This window comes from Cokeromyces recurvatus (genome assembly GCF_025118155.1).
Source record: "Cokeromyces recurvatus strain NRRL 2243 chromosome Unknown BX663scaffold_23, whole genome shotgun sequence".
NCBI lineage: Eukaryota > Fungi > Mucoromycota > Mucoromycetes > Mucorales > Mucoraceae > Cokeromyces > Cokeromyces recurvatus.
The window spans coordinates 270,416-288,551 of record NW_026251409.1 but is presented as its reverse complement, the minus strand read 5'-3'; the positions used below and the strand labels follow the sequence as shown (position 1 = coordinate 288,551).

Genomic DNA, 18,136 nt, shown 5'->3' with positions numbered 1-18,136 from the left:
ACAGCGTGACAGTTGTTTCTTCTTATAGTAAACTAACCCTTATATCTTTTTTTCTTTTTCATTTACTATACAGTCTACTTTTTTTCTTTCTTTCTTTCTTCCAATAAACATATTTCTTTAAATACTAACGTATTCAAATGTCTATAAATTTAACTGAGTTGAAAAAAAAAGGTAAAAAAAAAAAACAAAAACCAAAAAGGCAAAAAGGCAAAAGCATCGAGGCTAAATGACATTCAACATTAATGACATTTACTAGATGAAAATTCGCTAGATTTACAAGATCAATTATCAAATGAATCCATCATAAATCATAGGTAATAAGCGTCACATACACACACACACAGACACACACTTTTCCTTTCTCTTTATTCATTTCTTCATTCTAGAAAAAGTAATAATTCAACACCACAGTCAGTAATGTCGGACAGTGATGATAACAATAATAACGAAATAGCAACAAGAGGATTTAGTCGTTTTCGAGAAAATAGTGTTATTTCGATGGAAGATAGTAATAGTAGCTTACCAACCACTTTACCTCTTAATAGCCCACCACCTAGTGATTCAATCGCAGAATATTGCGCTGAGTCTCTTTATAGTTATAGTTTTACCCCATTGTCAAAGGTAAATAGAGCGGCAAGAATTAAAAGGCAAATGTTGAATCAAGGATTGGACTATATGCAACGTATTCAAAGTAGACGTAGATTCTCTCAGCCTGATATCGGTATTTTAGACTATCATCGTAATAGCAATACTCTACTCAATGATACCTGGACTTCTTCTGATACATTTCAAAATGATAATAATAATAATAATAATACGAATTTATCTTCCTTCACAAATGAGGCGAATGAGACCTCGTTGAATTTAAATACTATTACTTCTTTTGCTGCACAACATCCATATCATCACCGTCCATCCCCAATTATGATTAACAAAGACTTGAAAGACAATTATAAAGAGCCTCAGTCTGCATTACCATTAAGTATCAATAATAAAATGACTACTTTATTGGACAATGTATTACCCATCGATTCTCCAAGCAGCAACTTTAATGAAACAGACGAAGAGGAAGGAAATTTTAATTTTTCAAGACGACAAACGATCGGTGTCTCTAATAATTTATCACCTATTTACGAAAGTCCCAAGTTATTAGCAATAGAAAATACACAGTATGCAAGGACCTTACATGCTCCTTCTCGTTACCTACCACAAAATCAAGCCATTTTAACAACAGATGCTGAAGCAACCGTTCTATTGTTTAACAATATGGCTAGTCTCTGTTTTGGTATTGATAAATCCTATGCAGGTAAATCCATTCTCACTGTTCTAGAAGAGCCATTCAAGAAACAGATGAGTAATATTTTAAGACGCAGACGCCATTTATCCTCAATTGCCAGTCAATTACCCATGACAACTAGAGAGAGTCGTTTAGAGAAAGGACTTGTATTAATATGTGGTGTAGTCGTTCCAATTAAAAAGATGACAGGAGAGACATCAGCTGCATCACTTTGGTTAAAAGAAAAATTAGCCGATGAGGGTAAAAGTATTTATATTTGGATCTTTGAGGAAATTTATGAAACTTCATTAACGGTTCAACTTGATGATAAAGTAAACTAAGTGTTTATATGAAATATAAATTACATATTAAACTCTTTTTCTTTCTTTTTTTTTTAGGGGAATATAACTGAAATGATAGGCACAACAAAATCATTATTTGGATATGAGGCAGAACAAATTATTGGAAGACCTATTTCACAGCTTATACCAGCATTATCATCAACTACGAATGGATCTAACATATCAGATGATATTGATAAACTTAAATTTTATGGTGGTCTATCTGAAAGTGGTATTTACTTTCCTACTATGTTGTTAAATACAAGCTCATCTTTACGCAATATGATCAAAATCGTTTCACTTCCTTCTATTGCTGGACTTATTACTGTACATCATAATACTGGGAAAATACAGAGTATTAATCCTGTGCCCTCAAAGTATTTGTTTGGCTATTCTCCAGAATCACTTGTTGAGAAAGTCAACATTAATCAAATCATACCACAATTTTCAAATATCATAGCTGGATTACGTCGCTGCAATCTATTGCAATACGCTTGCACAGTAAATAATCATGCCTGTCGTTGGGTTCTTTCTGATAGGTCTCATAATATGAGTTCTGTTCATAATAGAACTTCTTTAAAGGAATCATTAAAATCATTAGAAAGACAGCCCTCTGTTAATAATAACGGACAAACTATTTTACCCCAAATCTATGTAGTTCATCGAGATGGAAGCCAATTTGAGATTCAACTTCAATTGAGACTGATTGAAAGCGAAGAAGAGGATTTAATCAGTGTTTGGGTTACATACGATCGTATTTACTCATTTAAACGATTTAAACGTGCTGCAATAATGTCCTCTAACAAGATTCAGTTAAACAAACAAAACAGATCCGATTCAGATATTACATCCATCGATACACTTTCACACTCTCTTCAACATACCACCACCACCACCACCACCACCACCACAACAACAACAACAACAACATCAGCAGCAGCAGCAAATGATCCTAATAGAACGACTCAAAATGAAAAATCAATATCATCAAAACAAGAAAAGCCAAAAGTAAGACCACCTATTCGACCTCGTGGTATTTCCTTATTTGGATCAGTGGATCGAAATAAAGCATTATTTCCTGAAGGATTGAATAATGAAGAAGAAGAAGAAGAAAAGAAACAGTCAAGGAAAGATGATGCCCAGTCATTGGAAGTAGCTGAAAATAAAAAGCCTCATCATCCATTGGATGATTATATAATTATTGGAACATTAGGTGAAGGAGCTTATGGTACAGCAAAGCTTGCATACCGTAAGGATGATATTAAACAGGTATATAAACTATGTATGTATGTATGTATTTACGTATGTATATTTATATACTACATGATATTAGACAAAAGTGGTCATCAAGTTTATTGCAAAGTCTAGAATTGTTGTTGATTCTTGGATTCGAGATCGAAAACTTGGATTAATACCTTTAGAAATTCATATTTTAAAAAAGCTAAAAGAGCATCCTCAAGTAAATTGTTGCGCGTTAGGTAGGAAAGGGAAATAATGGATAGACTATAATAGGATTGTATTAAGTATATATATATATATATATATGTATGCGTGTGTGTGTGTGTGTTTGTTTGTTTGTTATCATTTTATAGAGACATTCATGGAAGACGAAGATATGTATTATGTTGTAACGAAACTTTATGGAACGAGCAGTATGGATTTATTTGATTATATTGAATTGAATGAAAAAATAGAAGAAAATGAAATTCGCAGCATATTTCGACAAGTAGCACTAGCAGTAGCCCATATTCAGTCGCTTCATATCGTTCATAGAGACATTAAAGATGAAAATATTTTATTAGATGAAACAGGATGTGCGCATCTCATTGATTTTGGTAGTGCGGCCTACTTCAAAAAGGGTCGTAAGTTTGATACATTTGGAGGTACACTAGACTATTGTGCTCCTGAAATTCTTAAGGGAATGCCCTATGAAGGTCCTGCACAAGATATTTGGAGTTTAGGAACGTTATTGTATACGTTAATATATAGAGAGACTCCATTCTATAATGTTGATGAAATTCTTGAGCATGATTTGCGAATTCCATTTGTTTTGTCTGAAGGTAACAAATATATATATAAAAGTACAGTAAGTTTGATCAAATTTATTTATTATTGCTGATTTTAGGTTCACTGGATCTAATAAAAAAGATGTTAAATCGAGATGTTGAAAAGCGTTATACAATCCAACAAATATTAGAGCACCCTTGGTTAAAGAAAGATTAAATTTTATTGTAAATATTTATTAATTTAATAAAGCTTATAAATATATAATACAGCAACAAGTTTCTTAGCTACAGTCTGATTCTTCGGAAAAAAAAAAGGTTAATCCTTCCATATGAAGAGTCTAATAAAAATAAAGATGATAAAGCATAAGAAATACTATTAACATTCTTCTAAAAATATTTTTTTAGCTTAAAAAATGTTATTTGTATATGTTTACATATATCAAAACCTTCAAAGAAGAGAATAAGCTAATGGTAACGGTATTATTTCAAAAGATACACTAATTGATCACTATACTAATTTCGTTAAGACAATATTCAATGATTTGGATAACTATCTATCAATTTAAAAAGAAGCTATTACTGAGTAGTAAACAATGCCCTATTCATTAAACTAATGATATTAGTAGAAATATTCTTTTTTCTTTAGAAAGCTATCCAAGTATATATTTTCCTGATTTAAATCTTACTGAGAATTTTTAGAAAATAATTTAGTCCAAGGTGAAGCATTCACGATTACCTGAGATAGTTTGGGCATCAGTCAAGTATAAAACGTAGCAGATCGATCTGAAATAAAATAAAGACTATACAGCAGCAAAAGCAGTCGTAATTTATGATACTTTAATAATGATAAAATTGATTAAATTACATCTATTTCATTCATATAATATATGGTATATATGTATTATATTAGTAGAGTAGCATAATTTACACGATTTATCATACTAAAATAGATCTAATCAAATGTAGCAATAGACAATCTACCATATAAATACACCAGGTTGACAAAACTATCTAACAGGCACTTATTCTAAACTTAAACATCGTCGGTAAAATAATAGACTAACTTTATTCAGTTTAGTGGAAAGGGAGGAGGTGAAAATAATAGATTTATTGCTTTTGGTAGATATTTTCAAGGAAAAGAAAAAAAAAAGGGGATTAATTATTGAATGAAGGTATATTATATATTATTCAAGATAAGAAAGAAAAGGGAAGGAGAAGAGAGGAAGAATAGCTTAAATATAAAGTTTATTTCTAATATTATTTTCTGGAACTACCAACATCACAACTTACTCTTGATATTCGACTACCTTGCAATTATAAAATTGTTCTTCTGAGGCAAGAAACAAATAACAAAAAAAAATTCAACGGTTTGTTTCTTTAATCATAACTTATTGGTATTTCTGTAGAACAGATATTTGTATATATTTATTTTTTTAATACAAGAACCGACCGTCTTCTTTAGATTGAATTCTGGGTAACATTGTGATTTCTATATTAAAAATAAAAATGAACAGGGAATTGTAAAAAGATTAATAAAGTCAATAAGGTCGAAAAAAACAGTTCTAATTTTGAATAATAGGTTTCCATATAAGAAGATATAAGATCAGGAAGGGATAATAATAGTATTTGTTTACAACCCAAATCATGGTTAATATTGCTAATGATATATACAACGTCCTAAAATTCCTAGATCGTATAAATAAGTTGATGCCATTTTTTTCTTTGATATTGTTTGCCCAGGTATTTTTGATATAGAATTAAATAAAGTATAATGAGCTCTGATTACTTTATTTTGATATTCGTAATACTTAAGCAGTTATTTATAAAATTTGTTAATAGGAAGTTGATGACATTCCGGAGTTTCTCTGCTACTTTACTATTTATACCAATCTTTCTATCCAAAGAAACTCTGGTAAATTATTTAACGATTATCAATTTAGTTCATTGCATAATAACGTGTTCATGGCTAGAAAGTGCTGTAATGATTTAAGATTAGATTTAATTTTAGTACTGGTATCAATAGTGGCTATTGACTTAAGTGTATTTACCACGTCCTTGTGGGAAATTTTAAAGTATTTTGTGGACTCAAATACACATTGTTGTAGTAAAAAAAAATGATTGCTTTTTTTTTTTTTTTTTTTTTTTCATCGTGAGGTAATGACAACTCTATTTTTGCTACGGCATTTTAGGTTTAATGATATTCGTATAATTGAATTATCGCTGGATGCTAGCAAAAAAAAAAGCATACATTTACTGTGAATATACTCTATACTTGTCAAAATTTTCAGAAAAATATAAACGCAATAAGTATACAATTCGTTCATGAGCTGCTTTACTATCCTTTTTGACACATATAGCATTGGCTACGTCCTAACTTAGGTAAAACAATGCCATGTTCATTCAAGAGATGTCAATGTAGTTTAATGCTTTCATACTTTGTTTCCAAATATTTATGACAAACATGCACTAAGATAATAAATTTTGAATTGAAAGTACGGATCATGAAAGTTGACAGACTGTATTTTGAGCAGCGAAAAAAGATAAAGAAATAATACAAAAAAATAAAAGACAAATCCGTAAAGGATCTATATACTTTATTAAAGGATTGATAATACAAATATTGTAAAGATTAAAAATACTATAGCAAAATGAAGAATACTATTTATAAGGTAAGTTATATTAAATAAAAATATGATCTGGACTAAGACTAGTGTAATAAAGAATTATGCACAATTATTATCTCCTGATGAGCTGTGAAACTGTTAGTTTTAGATAGAATTAAATATTGTTATTCCTGGTGGTTAGAAGAGCAAGTATTGTATTTATATTAATTCATAATGAATATTCTAGTTATAATATTAATATCAATTATTCATTTTTATCATATGAAATATTATTACATAACAATATTCAATATTGATGTGCTTCTTCTATGCGTTCTCTCTTACGTTGTAAAAGTTATCTTTCTCATTATAATAAAGTTGTACGACTTTACATTTCTTAAAAAGCGATTTGATAAATTTGGTAAATGTGACCAGTAACACTCTAATATAGCAACTTCAACAATACGACTACTAAAATCTCAGGAGCTACTATAGTTTTTTTTTCTTTTCTTCTTTATATACTTAAATAATATATGTATATGTATTTTCCCAAAAAATACTAAATGCCGCAAATATGAGAATAGTGAAAAAAGAAGTATAGAATTAAAGATTCATTTAGAGAATGATCAGTTAATAATGTATGGATCGTCTACAGAGTCGGCTGGATGCATCTTAAGAGGTGTCTTGAGTTTAGAATTGGATAGACCTACCAAGTTACAATCATTAGCCTTACACTTTTATGGTACAATGACAGTGAGTTGGAGTCGACGTAAGTATCCACCTATTATAAATATACAAAAAAAAAAAAAAAAAAAAAAAAAAAAAAAAAAAGCCCATCATATATATCCTAAAGTGTTAGGTGGTGGCAATGAACGAAAACATAAAAATCAACAAGTTTTAATAAATCATACTTGGATGTTTTTACCTGCAACACAACAAAATAATAATGATGAGAGTATAAATAATGGCTTAGTGTTACTGGAAGCAGGGAATTATACGTATGAATTTGAATTAGTTTTACCCGGAAGTTTACCGGAATCAGCCTACGTGGCTAAATATTTTATAGTTCAATACCAATTAAAAGCTGTTGCTGAGCGTTCGAGTTTCTTATTACCTAATTATACAACCTGGAAGGAGGTACATATTTCAAGACAAAAGCTATTATCTTCATTACTTACGACTGATTATTTTGATCCAATCTTAATATCCCATCAATGCGGGAACGAGCTTAATTATGCAATATCAATACCTACTAAAGTTTATAGTCCTGGCGATACAATTCCTATCTCTGTTCATTTTATTCCATTCACTTCTCATTTACGAATCAAATATATATGCTGCACTTTTAAAGAATATATGACTTGCCATGCTATTCATGGTCGATTTAACGGTAAAAATAAACTACATGGGCGTGTTATACATTATTTGCGTGAGGACTATTATGGACAACAGAATGATACACATGAGAGATACTTGGAAGGCTTGTGGACCTCAGTCATAGATATTAAAGTTCCTAGTTCATTAACAGAGATACAATGTGATATTGATAATGATTCAGTCAAAGTTCGACATAAATTAAAATTTATAGTATCTATTGAAAATAAAGATAGGAATATTTCTGAATTACGAACTATTTTGCCTGTAGTAATTGCTATAGATAACTCCGTAAAGGCATTACCAGCGTACGGCGAGATTTGGAACACGTTACCTTATGATCCAGCTCTAATGATGGCATTACTTAGACATACAAGTGAAACCTCAGCTAATAGTATTATTAGGGATATTGGTACTATTCGTCATCAATTTCCTATTAGTATGGCTAATAATTACGAGCATAATATTCCTTCATTATTACCTTCTTATAATAGCATTTTATCCGCATGAAAAGCAAATAAATATGGCTTCATTAAAAGTGCTCTAAATAAATTAGAGACGAATTTTATACCACTATCTTTGTTATATAGGATATAATGAGAAATAATCGAGTTCGTAGGTTATTTATTTTATTTTATTTTATTTTTTAATTCGCAAATTGTAGTTTTTCAAGTCACTTCCCCTCCCCCTCGAAATTTTTAAATTCTCCTGTAACTTTCTGTAAGAAAAAAAAAATAATTTGCTTTTGTGCTTTCCTCTAGGTATTTACTAATATTTACTACATTGACTACGAAGCATTCCAAATAATCATTTAATAATATTACAATAAAAAGCTTGAAAAATCATAGCAAAATTTCTTACAAAAGTTCGGAGGGATGAGGAGAAACGACTCGAAAAAGCAAAATATACCAAATTAGAGAAAAAAATAAATAAATTAATAAACTGGTATCTGCTTTATTGCTATAGAATGACTATCTTATCTGTATAAATCTTTAAATCTCTTCTCTAAAGAAGAGGCAACCATGTTCGTTGTGACGCTTTTATTTCATTATTTACACAAAATATTGGTCATCTCTGGCTAGCTCATATCTCTATTGAAATGAGAAATATGTTTTTGCAAATCATAACATCCCTATTCCAAAATATACTATAATCGTTACAGATCAGTATATGATGAATATAGGTGCTATATTCAGTTCTAGAATGCCTTAAATTTCAAGACAAGCAAGAATGACAAACCCATCATGTAAATGATTATTAGGAGATAAATAATAGATAGTCATATTCTATCGATTTACACTCAAAGTTCCAGACTCATTCAAAATAGAGTAATTTATCAACAGTTGAGCATTGAAGATAACATGTAAAAATGAAGAACGTTCAATAATTGTTTTTTTCTTTTTCTTTAGCAGTTTCATTGCTTTCTCTGAGGAAATCGACAGAAGATAAACTTATTGTGTATCTTGAGTTCAAAGGGCCAAGGTCCTTTTCAATTATCTCGTCAAAAGTGAAATTATTTGTTAGTACAGTCTCGACTTCTTGATGTCGTATAATCTACCATATTACAAGAACTACAATTTGGATCTAGTATTGGCTTTTGCTTTCATTTTATCTTTGTATCCAATTTATCGCAACTATCTTCTAACGTATCTTTTCTTTTCTCCTGCTGGTTCCTTTATAAACATTATATTAACCCCCTTCTTTCATTGCTACAAAAAAAAAGTTTCAAAATTAAATTCTACACATCGACCATGGAATATGCTATTTTTTGAATCTTACAGAAAAAAAGAAGTTTTCGTTATCCTAGGTTAAAGAAGAATTAGGTCCTCAATACAGATTAATAAACTATTCCTAAGCAGTTAATAACGATGATATAAAAATAATCAAGACAAGTCATATTTATTGATATTAACACTAGAAAATAACATAAGCCGTTTAATAATAAGGTATAATTTTTATATGTTATATCCAGAGAGTTTAAATCTATTATTATTATTATTACTACTACTACTACTACTTTATATCAATCTATTTCATACTTCTTGTATTTACATATATACACATAATAATCATAACGCACAAAAATCGTTATTCTTTATACATAGTAGCAGATATAAAATGTTTATAGGCAAGACCTGATTTTAAATATGCCATTAATTCATTTACGAGTCTTGTTGCAACTGATTCATCATCATCTAACCATTCAGATAACTTATGTATAATAAATGGATCATACACTTCTATACTAGTGGATGATTTAGTCTTATTCGTTTCATAAGGTATAAGCAATATTTTTATAAAATGATCTTCAAGGAATTTATCAAAGGCATCTAGCCCAAGAATGATTTTTAGTTCATGCTGTAAAAATATGCGCGTCTAATAAGAATGGTTAGTTTATACGTAAATCAAATAAATACATAAAATAAATAAATAAATAAATACTCTTGGGATATTTTCGGGTGTAATCACAGTTAGGCTTTGATATCGAGGTAATGGATCAGGATAACTTTTCACTTTAACTTTACCAAGATAAACATTTTTTCTTTCTATTCGAAGTCTTTCTTCTGGCGTTGTATATTTACGTCTATAAAGTGGTGGTTCATGTAATTCTTTGTTTCCTTTATCTTTTAAATGATATTCATCAAACGTATTATCTTCATCATCAATATTATATACAAGAGAATCAATGGCCTGTCTACAGATTGGACAAATTGAAGATGCCATGTTGATCCAATGACAAATGCACTGAAAACAATAAGAATGATAACAAGGTCGAAGAAAAGTTCTATTTGTATATTCTTGAAGACAAATGGTACAGGTTGGTTTAATTATTATATTTGTTGGTTGTTCATTTTTATCATCAACTCTTTTCCGTTTAATAGATGACATTTAGAAAAAAAAACATACTTTACAAGAACTAGCTCTATTTCATAAAATGCAGTAATTTTTTTCTAGCCAGAAAAGTCACATATAATTAAAATGAAGAAATGAAAAAAATAATACTTTTTATTTATTTTTATTTTTATTTTATTTTTTTATACAACATTTTTTTAATAAATAACATGGGCGTCAAACAAAAACCAGTACAAACAACGTCAAATAATGGTTTAAATCAATCATTAGACAGAGATAAAGACCGTGAAAAGAAGAGACGTGCAGCAGAGACTAACGTTGGAAAAGAATTTCAAACTGTAACAATGATAAAAGAGTTCATCTACACATTAAAACATAATTGATTTTTTTTCCTTCTTCTTTGGGATAAATAGATTGATTTTAATTCAATGGATATTTCAATCCTTCGAAAGTATGCTAGAGTTCATAAGATTAAGACAAAGCCAAAGACAAGCAAAGAAGAATTAGCAGCTGCTGTTTCTCGTCATTTTGCTAATCAAACAGTCAAGGAACTTGATACAATCACTTGTTTCTTATATACCGCTCACTATAAAGGTAATAATATTAGAGTTAGAATTGATAAAGAAGGAAAAAAAAAAGAAATCAACATGACTTATTTCTTTAATGACTCATCTTTAAATTAGATTCCGTATTGAGACTTCCATTACATATCTAATTCTTTAGGACATAAATTATTATTCAAATTTTATGATTTGATGATATTAAATCTCCTATTTAATTCTTGAAATGAATAATGGTAATAAAATGTCAGTCTTTCATTCAGTATTAGAGTTATCTCCTGAAATTGGCAATTAACTTCTATCTCAATAAAAATCATGTTAGAGAAAAAACATTATTTTCTCTGTTTAGTTACCTTCATGCAGCATAACAATATGGGTTCAAAAGTATAAGAGTCCAAATCATATATTCTAATTTATAGTATTATCTGTGTATTTATACAGTGAAGCATACTACGTCTTTTCTGTTTATTTATTTGTTTACGGAATAGAATCAACTTGTTATTTCTAATTAAAGTGCTTTGCGTTTAAAGATAGTGGATGAGTAAAAGTTTATTATAAACACAAGTATCTCACAACCAATATAACCGATAAAAAGAGTAGTTAAACAAAAGCCTTATGTATTACAATTTTATATTCTTTCAATATCAAGATACTTTGGAAAGCGACAGATCTAGCCTCGATAGTTTTAATAATATATATTTTGGACTGCTTCTTCAACTCTGTTAGCATTCTTTTTAATAAGGAGAGGTTTTCTTAATACTGATCTAATTTCCAGGCATTCTTCAAATAGGGGGCGAATAGGGTGGCAAAAAAAAAAACAAACAAACAAACCCGTTATGTCTGCTGTTACGAATTGTTTTTTTTTCAAATATCTGGTATTTTATGAATAAATAATATTATTTATAATGATATACGTATTATTGTAACTTAAAACTGTTAAGCATAAATGTTGCTGCTTCTACAAATAAAACAAAATAGATTGAATTGGCCCTGTGCAGAAGATCTCTCTTTGTATTAGTAGATTTTACTACCCTTTATATATATACTATATAGTTGATTTGAATAAAGGGATATGAAAATGGTCATAATAATATATATGATATAGAACATTATATAAGGTAAAGAAGAAAGAGTCTTTTTTAATAAAAATAGCATTTGATAAATGGAATTATAAGGATTTTTTTTTATTCGTTTATTAATCCTGATTGGACAGAATTATTTTATTATTATCTTTCATTCTTTTTTTTTTTTTTTTTTTTTTTTTTTTTTTTTTTTTTGAATAATCCAAAAACCAACAATAAGGGCAGAGAACATGGCAACTACAGAATGGACTGTTTTGGAAAAACTATTACTCTCACAAGCAGTTTATAAATATGGAGAGGATAACTGGTTTCAAATTGCTCGTAATTTAAAGCATCATGCTTTACTAGATCGCCCTGCTGATTATTTCAATCAAAAGGTAGATAAAAAAAAAAGACAAAAAAAAGACAAAAAAAAGACAAGATCTAATAATAATTAAAACAATTATAAATAATAGAACTGTTCACTACAATATTATCTAATGGTAGAGGAATTAAGTAAAGAAAAGTAATATCCTTAATTCAAGTTTTGAATGTTCATTTAATTCATAAATGATGCTTTAATTCTATTATAGACGAAATGCTCTTAATCAAGATATGCCAGTTGTAGTTCAGTTAGCAAGACAATTATACAATTTACGTTTAGAGGAATTAAAAAAAGCTATTAAAGAAGATGAAGACAAAATCTTGAATTTAGTAACTGAAATAGACGACATTCGTGCAGGCAAATGGGATGACAAACTTTTAAGTTCAGTAAAAGATTCTCAGAATAGCACGGATATACAGTCTAATGAAGAAGAAGAAGAAGAAGATCCTATAAACACACACACAATAAAAGAAGAAGTAAATACCCAGGCTGAATCTGATGTCATGACAAATACTCAATCAACATCCTTACCCATAACTAATTCCTCTCCTATACCTATATCTATTACAACAGAACCCGCATTGGATACTAATCATTCAACCAGTGTATTAGTTGATAAAGAAGAACAGCAAAAACCGAATGCAGATGATCAAAGCATAAATGAAGAAAAAAATCAAGTAGAGAAAGAGAATGCAAAAGTAGTTCGACAGGAAGATACTTCAACAGCAATAGAACAGTCAGAGGAAGTTACACCAGAGACCAGAAAAGAAGATGATAATAAAAATGAAATTAAATTTGAAACGGTGAAAAGACTAGAGTCAGTAATAACAGGTGAAGCAGAGTCACTAGCTCCAATTATTGGCTCAATAGAAAAAGAGGATCATGAAATTAAAAAAGTATCTATTCCAGAAATCAATATAACTACATCTAGTCAAACAAATAATAATGAATTAGTGCAAACTATTAAAAAAGAACAAGAAGAGATATCCGAATCACGTAAACGTCAGCCAGAAAATGTAGACAATAGGGATGAGCCCAACTTAAAACGACAGAAAACTGAAGATTTAAATACTTCTATTACTGGTAAGTATTCTATTCTATTATCATTAGTCAAAGTGAATTAAATATTTATACATAATCAAATTAGAAACCTTAACAGAGGAAGAGATTAACAATAACACTGATCGAGAAATAGAGCCTTTAGTTATCGATACAACGCGAATAGATTATTCTCCAGGTAGTAGATTTATACTCATTCGTTTTATTCATGGTGGTTTTTAAATAATAGTATTTATAGATGTTAGTCAGGGAACGACTCCAGCTGACACAAGTGATATTAATTTAAGAGACGGTACAGAAAGTGTTGCAGGCAGTGAAAGTAATGCAGCTACACCTACAACAGAACGTAGAAGGGGATTAAGTAAAGATGATCAAAGACATAAATCATGGCAAAAGAATATTAATTTATTATGGCGAGAAATTGCAAACCATAAGAATGGAGCTATGTTTATGAATCCAATTAAAGAGAATATTGCTCCTCATTACTATGATATTGTTAAAAGGCCTATGGATTTAAAGACAATCAAAAATCGTATTAGAGATGGGGTAAATCAATCATTAGTCTATGGCAAGCATTTTTTACTAAGTATATAAATATAAAAATATATTTTTTTTAGTTAATTAATACTACAACAGAGTTTGAACGTGATGTTGTTCTTATGTTAAATAATTCCCTGATGTATAATAAAGAGGGAACGGAAGTGTATCAACTAGCAAGAGAAATGTTAGATGATGTAATGGAACAGATAAGAGTATTTAAAACTGCAGATACAGATACATCCACTAGTTCGCATACAAGAGCAGCATCAATGGCTGCTAAAGCAGATAGAAGAAAAAGTACTATTCTTGAATAAAAGAAAATGTATATTTATTATTAATAATAAATGGAAGGAAGGAAGGGGTATAGATGCCTGGTATTTTCTTTTCTTTTTTGATAAATATAAAATATAAGAATAAATTTTCTTTAGTAATAATGAGATTGATACATAAATAAATACTATAGGTTATATCCATTCCCTTTTTTTTTTTGTATAATAAAACTTATTTCTTTCTCTGGAAATTGTCCAGTATTTGACCGTTATGATTACGGTGCTGACCACGAGCTTTTCGTGATTTTTCAAATTCACCATCCATCATAGTACTTGAATCTAATTCATCTTCATCTAATGTTTCAAGCGCATATCCTTGCCATTCATGCTCCTGTACTTTTAACGCACTTTCTCTTTGCCAATCGGCTTCCATCTTTGTTGCATGATACCCCTTCCATTCTTCAGATGTTTCAGACTGTGATGAAGCACGTCTTGGACTATCTATACTAATACTATTGGGGCCAGGATATCCTTTCCAAACCTCATCATCATCATCATCATCATCATTATCGTTTTCATTACTATTGCTATATTTTGCTGCCTGATTTTCATATGCATTATCCATATTTGAGGAAACAGGATAGCCAACCCATTTTTCTTCAGAAGGCTCACTATGTCTACTACTTATCATACCTTCTTCATGAATAGGATAACCTGACCATTGTTCATTTGTTATGTTGGTTATAATACTTTCTGATTTCTTACTCTGTTGACCATTACTAGGAATAAATTCTGGAGCAGATGGAGATAATTTTGATTTTTGCAGCTTACTACTGTTAGTAGAAGATGTAGTAGCTGAACTAGATAAAACAGAAGAGGAGGATGCATTTGATGTTTGCTGAATTTTTTCTTCTTTAGATACTAACTTGGGTATTTCTTTCTCTTCAGCATCTTTTTCCTTTGATATTTCTTTTAATTCTACTTCTTTTATTTCATTTTCCTTTTGGTTTAGTTTATTGAAGTTTACTTCATCATTAGTAGATAATGGTAAAACCTCCTGCTGCTCAGTTGGATTCATTACTTCCTCAACGGGCGTATTAGTCGTACTCGGCTTTTTATTATTTTTTTCATTTATTAATGTCCTCATTACTTCACCACCATTACCATTATCGTTATTACCGTTTGTATCGTCTTTGTCTTTGTCAATCTTATGACTAGATTCTTTTTTAGGAGTTAATGAGGCAAAAGCTTTATGCGATATAAATGAACTATAGTCTTGATCTTTAATAAATCCTTCTGATTTCTTTGCAGTATGTGACATATCAACTAATTCTCGCTCAATCAATTCATCCGATTGTTTGGCCTCATCTAGTGTTGGTGATTTATGATGAGTAGAAGAAGCAGTAGATCCGAATTGATGTGAGTGTAATACGGCGTTTCCAGGACTTGAGTTATCAGAACTAGCCCCATCATCATTATCATTATCATGATCATTCGATATTTTTTGTGGAATAGGTTTAGAGAAAGTAGAATGCGATAATAATTCATCAAATTCATTCATGTCACAAATGATTGTTTCACCTGTCTTTAAGGGTTCTACTTCCATACTTTCATTAATAAGTTGATCTTTGCGAAGATAGACACGAGATACAAGCCAATGGTGGATTAACTGTTCTCCAGGTGCTAAATCATTTAAATTACCTAAGGGGATTACAGCTGTTCGTAATCCTTCAAGATGAATGGCCTTTAAATGTTGAGGATGATTGCTACTGGCTAAGATAGAAGCTCGCTTTTTATTATTACCATTGGATGCTGATTTCTTTTTACTTGGTTGAAATATTCCATTGGCAGTTAGGATATCTTCTAAGCCGAGATCACTATGAGTTGAGTTATGTTGGCATAATTCTAATAGGGCGATCTCCACATCTAGTTTATAAACCCCGGGAGCAGACAAGACGATCACATCACCCATGGTGGCGGCCATAGTAGGACCCTCATTATCACCCGCTGTATAAGCTGTGACAATAGAGCGAATTGTTAAGAGATGAGGTTGAATCCAAGGTACGACAATCATCATACCCTCTCTAGAATAATGGGATGGATTAGACCAATTAGCAAGGGATTCTAACTTGGTACGCAGACAGAGTTGATAAGCGTAGTAATCCTTTGTAGGTGATACAATCTGAGCTAAATCACGAAACATATCCTTTGTACGAGAACTCACATTTTTCCATAATTTTTTATTCAGACGACGGACTTCGGGGAACATGAGAGCCTTCATGATAGCTGCAAATCCAGAAAAATCATGGTATGCATGTAAAAGTAAATAAGCCACACGTATTAAATGAGTAATAAGACTATCTTTAGTAGGATTTACTGGCGGCACAACAGGATTGTCCATATTATTATTGTCCATACTTATAATTTCAACCCAATAAATAAGTTGATGAGCAAAACTATGACTAAGGTAATGATGGAAATCTATGAGATGAGTTAATTTTGTTTGTTTCATATCAAGTTGAGAAAGAGCTCGTTTGTCTAAAAAGACTTGATTAAATAGTTGACAATCAATTACAGCAATCTGTCGTGCCAATAAATCAGGATCCCAATAGAGGGCAGTGGCACCCTCTACTGACTGCATCTTTCGAATAAGTGAGTTGAGTCTATGTGTTTCAACTTTAGAAGTCTCAAGTAGACTTCTTAGTACACCAACTTGAACAGAAGGCTTTGCTTTTTTTGCTTCAGTTAGTTTCTCGGTAGCTAATTTGAGTGCATTCGAGCAAATAATGTAGGATTGTGCAATAGGAGAAAGAGGAATAACAGGAAGGCCATTATTGTTATCATTTTCAGTGGTTGTTGTTGTCATATTTTATAATTTTTTTTTTATAGAAACTTCCTTCTTTCCTCCCAAATGGAATAAAAGAGAAAGAATATCATAGTACAGGAAAAAAAAAAAAAAAAAAAAAAAAACGTACGGGAAATGAAATTTCTTTTTGCACTACTTCTTTTATATGAAGTGCATACACACGATTAAAGAAGAATTTTATTTAAAAAAATTAAAGAAATGACCAATGAGTACATAGCATTTATATACTGTTTTGCCCTGGTCAGATCGCTATGGAAAAAAAAAAGGAAAGAAAACCCTTTTTGGGATAAAAGGGAAAATGTTAAAGTGTATGTATAAGTGATGATAATTGACTATCAGAAAATCGTTGTTGTATTGAAAGAAGATGATTGACTAAAGGGCTCACCAAGATGGTCAGAGGGTTCAGGGATTTGGGAGTGAGCTAGATAGTCCATCTCCAAGCAGAATTACACATATGGAAGGCCAGTGTATGAGCCAGTCATCAATTGATTTTCTCACTTTCTTAGTATGGAATGTTGACGGTAATAGATTCAAGAGATAAGAGAATGGATTTTCAATAGATTTGGGCATCTGAAGGCAGTTATGCATATGCAAACAAGAAAAACTATATGAGCGTGTGAAGAGTTCATTTGGATGGAAGGGGCAAGGCTTGGGGGTTTACCAAGAGGTAACCAACCAAGTCGCCATCGCACGCAACGAAACCGTTCACTTCTTGTCATTGGTATCGTAAGAATAGGGTCGACAATTAGATTATTACGGCAATGGGATAAAAGTTTCGAATATTTTTCTTGTAGTTTTGAGTGGTAGCTGTCAAGTAGGAATCGTCTTCGTTTTCTACTAAAATCCTTATGAGATGTAATGTTAAGATTTTCATTGCAAACTGATATCCATAGAGGAGATTTGGATAGTTGGGACCATTTTGATTTAGTTTGAGACTGTATGT

At 30.6% G+C, this 18,136-nt stretch overlaps 6 protein-coding genes across 6 annotated transcripts; 4 read left to right on the top strand and 2 right to left on the bottom strand.

Moving 5' to 3' along the window:
• Nucleotides 1-137: 137 nt before the first annotated feature.
• BX663DRAFT_554076 (uncharacterized protein) lies at nucleotides 138-3,840 on the top strand (the record flags this gene model as incomplete). Its single annotated transcript, XM_051531496.1, has 7 exons — nucleotides 138-171; nucleotides 257-314; nucleotides 387-1,608; nucleotides 1,675-2,886; nucleotides 2,951-3,095; nucleotides 3,210-3,677; nucleotides 3,743-3,840. 7 exons carry the CDS (start codon nucleotides 138-140, stop codon nucleotides 3,838-3,840), a joined length of 3,237 nt encoding a protein of 1,078 aa, XP_051380460.1.
• A 2,971-nt stretch (nucleotides 3,841-6,811) lies between these two features.
• BX663DRAFT_517778 (uncharacterized protein) lies at nucleotides 6,812-8,182 on the top strand (the record flags this gene model as incomplete). The annotated part of the gene is made up of 2 exons (XM_051528763.1): nucleotides 6,812-6,995; nucleotides 7,080-8,182. Coding segments are annotated over 2 exons (1,215 nt in total), but the record flags the coding sequence as incomplete, so codon positions are not given.
• A 1,521-nt stretch (nucleotides 8,183-9,703) lies between these two features.
• Nucleotides 9,704-10,585, bottom strand: BX663DRAFT_158132 (uncharacterized protein). Its single transcript, XM_051521630.1, has one exon. It carries the CDS (start codon nucleotides 10,487-10,489, stop codon nucleotides 9,995-9,997), a length of 495 nt encoding a protein of 164 aa, XP_051380458.1. The 5' UTR covers nucleotides 10,490-10,585; the 3' UTR covers nucleotides 9,704-9,994.
• Nucleotides 10,586-10,662: 77 nt separating this feature from the next.
• On the top strand, nucleotides 10,663-11,168 carry BX663DRAFT_488393 (Sin3 binding region of histone deacetylase complex subunit SAP30-domain-containing protein; the record flags this gene model as incomplete). The annotated part of the gene is made up of 3 exons (XM_051524810.1): nucleotides 10,663-10,791; nucleotides 10,867-11,047; nucleotides 11,137-11,168. The coding sequence occupies 3 exons, from the start codon at nucleotides 10,663-10,665 to the stop codon at nucleotides 11,166-11,168; spliced, it is 342 nt and encodes a 113-aa protein (XP_051380457.1).
• A 1,112-nt stretch (nucleotides 11,169-12,280) lies between these two features.
• On the top strand, nucleotides 12,281-14,336 carry BX663DRAFT_158061 (uncharacterized protein). The gene is made up of 5 exons (XM_051521629.1): nucleotides 12,281-12,472; nucleotides 12,551-12,600; nucleotides 12,668-13,542; nucleotides 13,607-13,696; nucleotides 13,748-14,336. Exons 1-5 carry the CDS (start codon nucleotides 12,326-12,328, stop codon nucleotides 14,110-14,112), a joined length of 1,527 nt encoding a protein of 508 aa, XP_051380456.1. The 5' UTR covers nucleotides 12,281-12,325; the 3' UTR covers nucleotides 14,113-14,336.
• Nucleotides 14,337-14,413: 77 nt separating this feature from the next.
• BX663DRAFT_517766 (uncharacterized protein) lies at nucleotides 14,414-17,257 on the bottom strand. The gene has a single exon (XM_051528762.1). It carries the CDS (start codon nucleotides 17,191-17,193, stop codon nucleotides 14,560-14,562), a length of 2,634 nt encoding a protein of 877 aa, XP_051380455.1. The 5' UTR covers nucleotides 17,194-17,257; the 3' UTR covers nucleotides 14,414-14,559.
• Nucleotides 17,258-18,136: the final 879 nt, after the last annotated feature.